General features: G+C 33.8%; 1 protein-coding gene across 1 annotated transcript; it reads left to right on the top strand.

Annotated features, from left to right (window-relative positions):
- Positions 1–3,146: 3,146 nt before the first annotated feature.
- Positions 3,147–8,796, top strand: LOC106302166 (protein CUP-SHAPED COTYLEDON 3-like). The gene is made up of 3 exons (XM_013738693.1): positions 3,147–3,553; positions 6,378–6,643; positions 7,956–8,796. The coding sequence occupies exons 1-3, from the start codon at positions 3,343–3,345 to the stop codon at positions 8,529–8,531; spliced, it is 1,053 nt and encodes a 350-aa protein (XP_013594147.1). The 5' UTR covers positions 3,147–3,342; the 3' UTR covers positions 8,532–8,796.
- Positions 8,797–9,331: the final 535 nt, after the last annotated feature.

The raw sequence follows: 9,331 nt of genomic DNA, 5'->3' as shown, positions 1-9,331 counted from the left end.
AGCAACAAACATGGTCTGACCTTCTACTTGCCATAGGCACTGGCTCAGAATACGACGACGGGCGTGTGGGCAGGGAACCCAGAACAGGAAAGCGTGTCCTTCCATCTTTGAGACCGAGATATCACGCCGATTCTTACTCCATATGCCATTAACAATAGCGTGAACAGCTCCCCAAACTGGAGGTTCCTCATAGAACTGTCCAATACTAAAGCTGTCCCAAGATTTCTTATTCTTCTCTATCACAGAATTTAGGATTTTAATGCAAGGTTCTCCTGAATCCAAAGTGAAAGGGATGCCTTCAGGGTCGAGCTTCTTAGTGCTCGTCTTTACGAACTGACGCCAGTGGTTAGCTGCCATCTTCGCTATGTCTGAACCAGTAGTAGCATCACAGATTTGAGGTGAGCTTGACTGTTCCGCGTCGGTTATTGGGGCTTTTCCTTCAGGAACAATTAGAGTTGTAGCTGGGGTTACAGACGGAGGAGGCACGAGCTCTCCATCTTCTACGGTGGCTATGACAGCACCTTCAATTTCAGAAGAGGGGTTTTCGTGGGCTCCTACAAAATTGGTGATTGCTTCCGCATGTACAATCGGAATCGTAGCTGGGGTGACAATTGGAGGACGCACAAACTCGCCTTCTTCTAAGGTGGCTGTGACGGCACCTTCGATTTCAGAATTAGGGTTTCCGTGGGCTCCAACAGATTCGGTGGCTGTGACGGCACCATTAACGGCAAACAGAGGATCCTCAGCGGCAGCTTTGGTGGCTGTGACGGCACAAGGAGAGGCTGGATCTGAGGGATCCGAAACTACTTCAACGACCATCTCTGAAGAGGGAGGCGCAGAAGAGCGAGAGACCGAGGACTCATGGCAGGCGGATCCGGAGGGGCTACCGCTAGCTGACTTGGCCTTCTGTTTCTTCTTCTTCGTCATCTGTGGCGGTGGGAACCGACGTCGTGAGACGCGGCAGTGAGCGGCGAAGGAAAGTGACCTCAGTTTCGTCGGGTAGAGATAGTTAGTTTTGTTTTTTCGAGTTTGTTGTTCCTCTCCCCGAAACTAGATTTTCAATTTAACATCAAAAATATCTCTAGATCCAAGATCAATTCCTGATTATACGTCGTGCAACGACGAGATCATCCCTCTCCCTCACACTAAAATTTGTGAAAGGTGAAGCTATGTCTCTAATCAACATAAGTAAGTATGCATGGCAGTAGCATCGGTCCAGTCTTTTTTTTTTGTGCAACCATCGGTCCAGTCTAGAAATGTTTTTCTTTAAGTCTAGCAATGTATGCAGGTTGGTTGACTAATACACTCTTCCAAAATTCCAATATGAATAAAAGATCTACTAGGGAGTACGAATTACTTGGAGCAGTTGGCCACAGATTATTGTTTCATTTTATTTTGTTAAATTTATGTCTTGAATTGTAGCCAAATTTCTTAATCAGTAGCAAATTCTTATAACTTTCGGTATGAGAACTGAAAGTCTTTCGCGAAATAGAGAGGGTAAAGGCAGACTAGAACACCAACAAACCATGACAATATATATTAGTGAATCCTGAAAAAACTATTATACGGATTTTTTGGTATCATATCAGAATCTGAGCCAGCTATTTGGACAGTGGCTATCAGGATGAGTATTATACGAACTACTTTATTATGTTGATATATGTAATATAGTCAGGCATATTATTTATAGTTGACCTAGTAATTTTTGTTGATTGATATTTGGTACGTATTCATACTTACATACATATTGGAAGCATATTATCTCTAACATTTTAAATTAATCGGCCTCTCCTCACGTATATATGCCACATTAGCCTTTTAGGTGTAGATTAATTGCGCATAAAAATGTCAACTAATTAATAATCAGTGTATATAGTCTAATCTACCAATGTAAAAACAATTTCAGTATTGAATCAACCATCCACGGAGTTGAAAAGAAAACCATACAAAAATAAGAATAATAATCAAGCGTATTATAAACTAATGTAAGATTCACTTTAAATTAAATTCCATAACTAATTTTTTCTTTTAGAAAGAGTTATATATGTATACTCTTGCATGGCAGTTTACAACCTTAATTACATCACGCTTTTTTTTATATAATCCAGGTATCCGGACCTCTCACTTAGTCCGACTATCCCACCGCGTCCAACCGGAACTGGTGAGGAAGGTCCTGGAAGCCAAACGGAAACCATGTTAAATCCGCTGTGGCCGGAACTCGAACTCGTGATGGCGGGCACCTTAGCCGAGGTTCCTTTACCACCATACCACGAGGCCCGGTTATTACATCACGCTTTGCCAACCCCCATTTCGTTTGAATTTGATATCAAATCAGGAGGAAACAAATGTTTGACAAAAATTAGGTCCGTATGGTTAGAGGATTATAATGACCACCTAAAGCATAATATTTTCCCCCAAATCTCTGGCCAAGAATATCTTCATTTACAATAAACGTTCCCCCCCCCCGTCTGTCAATGAATCAGTGTTCATAATCAGTGTCGTTGAAGAGTTTGCACATTAATTAGAAAAATTAAATTTTCTGTCTTACGGCTAAATTCATATTAATCTTGAAATATGGTATCACAGATTAAAAATCAAGACTAGTCTATTATATATAGCAGTCTTATCGAAGATGTAGAAAGCCTCTATATATGTAGTTTTACTTAGGGTATATTAGTAAAAGAATCTTTAAATGAAACTCTGATTATTATTTTTATCAACTTACAGACATGGTGCAATCAAATGAAAGTACAAAGTAATTTTTTATTTGGGGTGGGGTCAACGAACAGCCTAATCTAACAATAACTATATACACATAAGATTTTACCGAATAATTATATAGAAGTAAATATTTACTAAATGAAGACGGTTATTAGAACAGGAAATAAGGGAAAAGTTTGGCTTGTTTCTCTAAATGGATAACAATGAAACCAAAAGAAAATATTGGCTAATAGTGTCCCATGAGCTACATCACAACTAAGATATCTTGTAACTTTGGTTTTTCTTGAAACTTCGCCGTAACTAACTGCACGTATTACACAAGCATGGACCCAATAATCTTACAATATTGTAAGAAACTCTAAGTTGTCATCTTTCATCCTTAGCTACATGCATGTTATATATTATTCTATTTCCATATATCATATATGCTAATTCACCCTATCTATAAATACATACATAATTAAACCTATATATGTATCTAGGTACCCCCTCCCTTTCCCTCTCCCCCTTCCTCCTCTATTAAGCTTTTCTTTGAACATCTGCTTATTTTTGGTGTTATTCTTCCAGTTAGTTTGTTTTTGCATTTAAATATACATATTAAGCTACTTATTTATTCACAAAATGGGTTTGAAAGATATTGGGTCCAAATTACCACCGGGGTTTCGGTTTCATCCAAGCGATGAAGAGTTAGTTTGTCATTATCTTTACAACAGGATTAGGGCCAAATCTGACCACGGTGATGTTGAGGACGATGACGTTGATGAAGCCTTGAAGGGTGCTACTGATCTTGTGGAGATTGACTTGCATATTTGTGAGCCATGGCAGCTTCCTGGTAATATACTGATTTAATATTCCTGAATTTAACTATATTAACTATGTACTTGTGATTGCTAATTATATGTGTTATGAGTTTATTTGTTTATATATCATATGCATGTATACATATGCTCTTTTTACTTTGGCTTTGTGAAGATTCTTGAAGCTTTTCATTACAGAAAAAAAAGATTCTTGAAATTAATTAACTGAATATATATAAAGGAGAAAACAGATTCTTAAAGTCAGATTTTATTCTTGACATCATTTGTCTTATAAAATTCATGATGTTTATTTTAGTGTATTAGTCAGATCCTATTGTACATGTTTAATAAACACACAAAAACGGATGATATGTTCTCATAAATTCCGGATTTGTAGATTGATCAATTAATAATGGTCATAAACTCATAGGAGTATAATAGTTTACCAAAGAAATACTAATAATAATAATAATGGTCATAATAGCATTAATAATAATTTAAACATAATCCGGCGTGTTATAATTAGTTGACACACATGGTAGTTTTTTCCTTTAAAATTTTCGTAGATTAATCAGAAAATTAAAAACAATCTGGAGGCTCAGCGAGGTACACAAAACCACAGCTGTCGTTATAAAGCACTCGTAAATCAGATTATAATTTTGAATAAATAATTATATAAATGGCGTGTGCGCGTTTGTATGCTTATGGTGATTTTCTTTTGTTTGTGGGTTCTCTTTTGATACCTTGAGAAATTTAGAAAAAAAAAGAAGCTTTTTCAAAAGGGGACCGAGAATTCTGTTATCTTTTTTTTCTTAACTTGTAAAATTTTGGTTGTCTTCGTTTTGACTTTGAGGTACTTTGTTAAAAGAAGATAACTTGTAGAATATAAAATTCACAGTTAGTTAATTTGTAGCATTAAAGAACATTAATTAAAATGCAATATATGAATAAACAAAATTTAGGGTTTGTGTGTAAACACGTAGACCTTTTTGCCCCAAATCACAAGCAACCTTAGAGCATGATTATCCGGGGTTCTTAGTGGGTTTCTTAGTACGTGGGCCCCCACAAAACTCTTAAGGATCGGTTACAAAAACTACTAATTAAAAACCGATCTTAGTGAGTTTCTTACACTGTTCGCGGGCCCCACTGACACGTGGCGGCCCGCGATTGGTTTGTTTTTTAATTTTTTTTTTTTTTTAAACTAAATGGGTTTCTTAGGGATAATCATGGCCTTAGAGACTCAAGAAACCTTTATTTACTTTCATGACCAGCACGATCTTGATGTAATTAGTCGAATATATGCTATATAGATTATAATTAAATAACTAATATATATACTGTTTAGGATATGGTTGTTGATTAATTTTCTTCTTAATTAAGGCAAAATAAAGGAATCTTTTGAAGCAGTCACGCATCTACTTGATCATCTTCTATAAGGACTAAATTAATGCGAAACTGATAGGAGGAATGTTTGAGAGATCAATAATTTCCTTCGTTGAAGTCAAAATCATAATTATATTTTCCAAAACTGAATTCAATGTCCCAGACCATGATTAACCCGAAGTTTTTAGAGTGGATTTTTAGCGGAAGTTACGAAACGGTTTTTTAACTTTTGACTAAAAAAACTAAAAACCGGTTCTTAAAGTCCTTATTTAAGAACCGGTTCTTAGTTTTTTAAGTTAAAAGTTAAAAAACAATTTCTTAATTTCCACTAAAAACTTCATCCTAAAAACTCCAGGTTAATCATCCTCTCACATCCTCCGTCTTGTCCACATCACAAGTCTTATTTATATCATCACACAAACCTTTGACACATCACTGTTTATAAACCGAGACACTGTAACTCCAATTTTCAAACAATAATTCACCATGATCCGATGATTAAAAAGTATTCACTATCGAGAGACCAAAGTTTGAATATTTTCTCTATGTTTTTAATAATTGTCGGTTATTTTGCAAGTGTTGACAACATATCATTACTTTTACATGTTGTAGATATGATTTTGTAATTCGATTCACAATTTCATAATACAAAAAAGAATCAAAATGCTAAATAATACTCTCGCCGTTTCAAAATAAATGATGTTTTAGAGAGTTTTTGATGTTTCAAAATAGATGATGTTTTCATATATCAATACACTTTTTCACTTTATCAAAAACTGTGTAACCAATGATATTTTGTACTCTGTTTTGTGATTGGTTTTGAATAACTTTTAATTTATATTTTAAAGATATTTTTAAGATAAAAAACAAGTTTCTTAATAGTTGTGCACAATATTAAAACTTCATGTATTTTGAAATAGATGGAGTATTTTTTAAAAGTTTCTTATTAATTGAAATATCTTTCAGCTTTTGTCAATTTAGAAAAGATATAAATAGATTCATTTAAGCATTTTGTTAATAAAATAAAAGAAACAACATAAACTTTGACATATAGTGAATTACCTGACAGTCTTTTGTGTGGACATAGTATATAAGGGCATAATTAACGTGAGTACTTAGTGGATTTCTTAGGTAGTGGGTTTCACTATTCTTGTAAAAACCAATTCCAAAAGTCATGAATTAAAAAACGATTGTGGAGGATTTTTTGCACTGTTCGCGGGTTCCACCGACACATGACAGCCCGCGATTGGTATGCTTTTTAATTATTATTTTTTTCAGACAAAAAAATAAAAAAATAAAAAAAATTTATCTGAACGGTTTTTAGCGATAATAATGGTCTAATATATATATTCAGACTACTATTTTATTTTCTTACAAATTAAAGTTGTCGATTTTTATACTGTGATATTATCTCAACAGCCCCTTCGTAAGTATTTAGTAATGATTAATAAAATCTTGTATGTTGTGCAATTTAAGATGTGGCAAAGCTGAATGCAAAAGAATGGTACTTCTTCAGTTTTCGCGATAGAAAATATGCAACTGGATATCGTACAAACAGAGCGACGGTAAGTGGATATTGGAAAGCAACAGGGAAAGATAGGACGGTGATGGATCCCCGAACAAGCCAATTGGTAGGGATGAGAAAAACACTGGTCTTCTACAGAAATAGAGCACCAAATGGGATCAAAACTACATGGATCATGCACGAGTTCCGTCTTGAATGTCCAAACATGCCACCTAAGGTACTGGATTATTCCCCAACAATAATATTTCTTCTCTCTTTCATACTACTAACCATTATTAGTAATGATCATTTCACAATAATTACGTCTTATTAAGCATAACTGTAACGTAACTAAACTCACGACATGTGTCTATACGTGGATGTCCCATGCATAGATATAGATACCAAATTAATTGTACCAGCGTATTGGTTTTCATGCCAAAACTAATTTGAAAAAGGAGATAGTACTTTTTATTTTTTATTTGAGTGGAAAATATGATATTTTAACCCCCTAAAAATATTATTTGATCCTTTAATTTTTTTTATATAAATCACAAAGTTGTCAAAAATGATGATAATCCACAATATATTTTATGTACCATAAATTAAAGCATTAGTCTAGACTAATCTATGAGATCCGGTCATATGATATATACAACATGTGGTCATAAATAAAATAAGTGAGTCAGCTTATTAATTATATTATATACTCCCTCTGTTTTTTAATGTTGCATATTCTAGATTTTTCACAAATTTTAATAAAACACATTAAATTTGCTTATTTTTTTGTGTTTATCTTTGTTTCATAATTTTAAACCAATAACAATTCAGTAAATGCAATTAAGTTTTTTAAAATTTGCAATTAGTTAATAAAACATGTCTTGAAAATGTAAAAAATTGATTTTTTTAAAACAAATTTTTTTCCTAGAATATGTAATATTAAGGAACAGAGGGAGTACTATATATGTAATTTCTTCCCTTTTTGAAACATTAATTTCTTCTCATTTACTATGTGCAATTTTAAACACTCCATTTAAGATGATGGCTTTTTGGTTTATTATTCATCTAGGAAGTTTATCCGTTTGATGTTGTTGGATGCTAACTAACACCATCTCTTAAAATAATTTAATCTCTTTCAAAGTTAAAATTAATTATCAGAAATAAATAATTTGATATCATTACAAAAATAATTTAATTCAGATCTATTCTAATTATTTGTTTCGGTCTTCTCAATTTCAATATGAGATTATGTATTTGTAGATATTTCTCGTATTTAATTTGTCTAGGAGTCTTGTATGTATGCGTGGGTTTTACATGGCATGGTACGCATGATAAGATGGTAGTATGTAGAAAGAGTGACGAACTTGTGCAGATAAAACAAAAAAATTGAAGAAAGAGACAAAAGTCGCTTTAATGCGTGTTTGGTTATTTGCATGCACGAGACTGCGCGTAACGTAAACAACTAAACATCCCATGCATTTGTTTCTAAACAATGAAAAAAAAATGATTCTAAACAATGTCCTCTCGTTTTCTGTGGTGTGTGGACACAGGAAGACTGGGTCTTGTGCAGAGTGTTCAACAAAGGCAGAGACTTGTCATTACAAGACAGTAACTATAACAATGGTCATCAAACGCAAAGGTTTGAGGTCAATGACGCTCCGGATCTTAATTACGCTCCTAATTACAACAATCAATTGCAACCCTTACTATCATCCCCTCCTTCCACCACCATCGACCCTCCACGTCATCATGATCAATGGGAGCAGCTAATGAAGCAGTCTTCAAGGATCATAGACCATCCCTATCATCACCATTGTCAACATCAATCCATAGCATGTGGTTGGGAGCATATGATGATTGGGTCAATGTCGTCATCGTCGAGCCATGGTCCTGATCACGAGTCCTTACTTAATTTGCTTTATGCCGACAAAAACAACAGTGTCAACATCGCTGCTGATCATCATGATAAGAACTATGAGAAGATATTGTTGTCATCAGACATCGCGAGTTTAGATCATGACAAGACACGTATGGGGTCATCATTCGATGTTGGTATGGTCTCTGATCTTCACATGGAATGTGCTGGCTTGAGTTTTGAGACGGAGAACCTCCTCACTTTCAGTTAAAAACATATAACTTAAAGGCTTTTACATATATTCGCCGATTTGTTGATTCGTGAAATATACATATATAGTTCCTGTAGATTTACAAAATATTATACATGTAAGTTGTGTGGCTTTGGGTATAGTGTTTGTGATTCTAGGTTTTAAGGAGGTTATTATCATTAGTGTTTTTAGTTTTTTTTTTGGGTAATACATGTCATTTATACTTATAAATATTATTGTCATTATAAGTTTCTTGTTGTAAATAATTAATCAAAGATATTCATCATCTACCATTAGGCATCTTTCATTAAGAGCTCGTGCGTATCACTTGTCTATATTTTTAATGTTAACAAAGTATCGGCTATCGTGTATTCCAGTAATCCAGATCATGTGTAAATATGTTAACTTGAGAATTAATACAAAAACCAGTATGTTGGTTGTTACTATCTCAATCTTTGGCGGTTTATATCTATATTCTTTTTGGAGTTTTTTTATGTCAACTACTAGTGATTTCTTTTAGTTTATTTAGCTTTTTTTTTAAAGTTGGTCGTTTGAACTTGTTTTCTTATGGTTCGAAACTAAACGGTGTTAAAAAAAAAATAACAAAGCTAGTGAGGAATAAACTATATGCAAAAACGTCAAATTGGAAAGGCCCAAAAAGTTGATAATTGGGCCTTAAATAACCTTTAGTTTAAATTTAACAATTTCAAATATGTCATGGATTGTTCTTTCTATGATAAGATATTTATGGGTTGTTTCTGTAAAGTTTGTTCTTAGCGAGTTTGAAGCTGTCAAAAATCTCTTTAAAGCACATAAGAACT

Source organism: Brassica oleracea, chromosome C7 (assembly GCF_000695525.1).
Source record: "Brassica oleracea var. oleracea cultivar TO1000 chromosome C7, BOL, whole genome shotgun sequence".
NCBI classification, from domain to species: domain Eukaryota; kingdom Viridiplantae; phylum Streptophyta; class Magnoliopsida; order Brassicales; family Brassicaceae; genus Brassica; species Brassica oleracea.
Note: the sequence above shows the minus strand (reverse complement) of the source record. Positions and strands in the feature narration are given on the sequence as shown.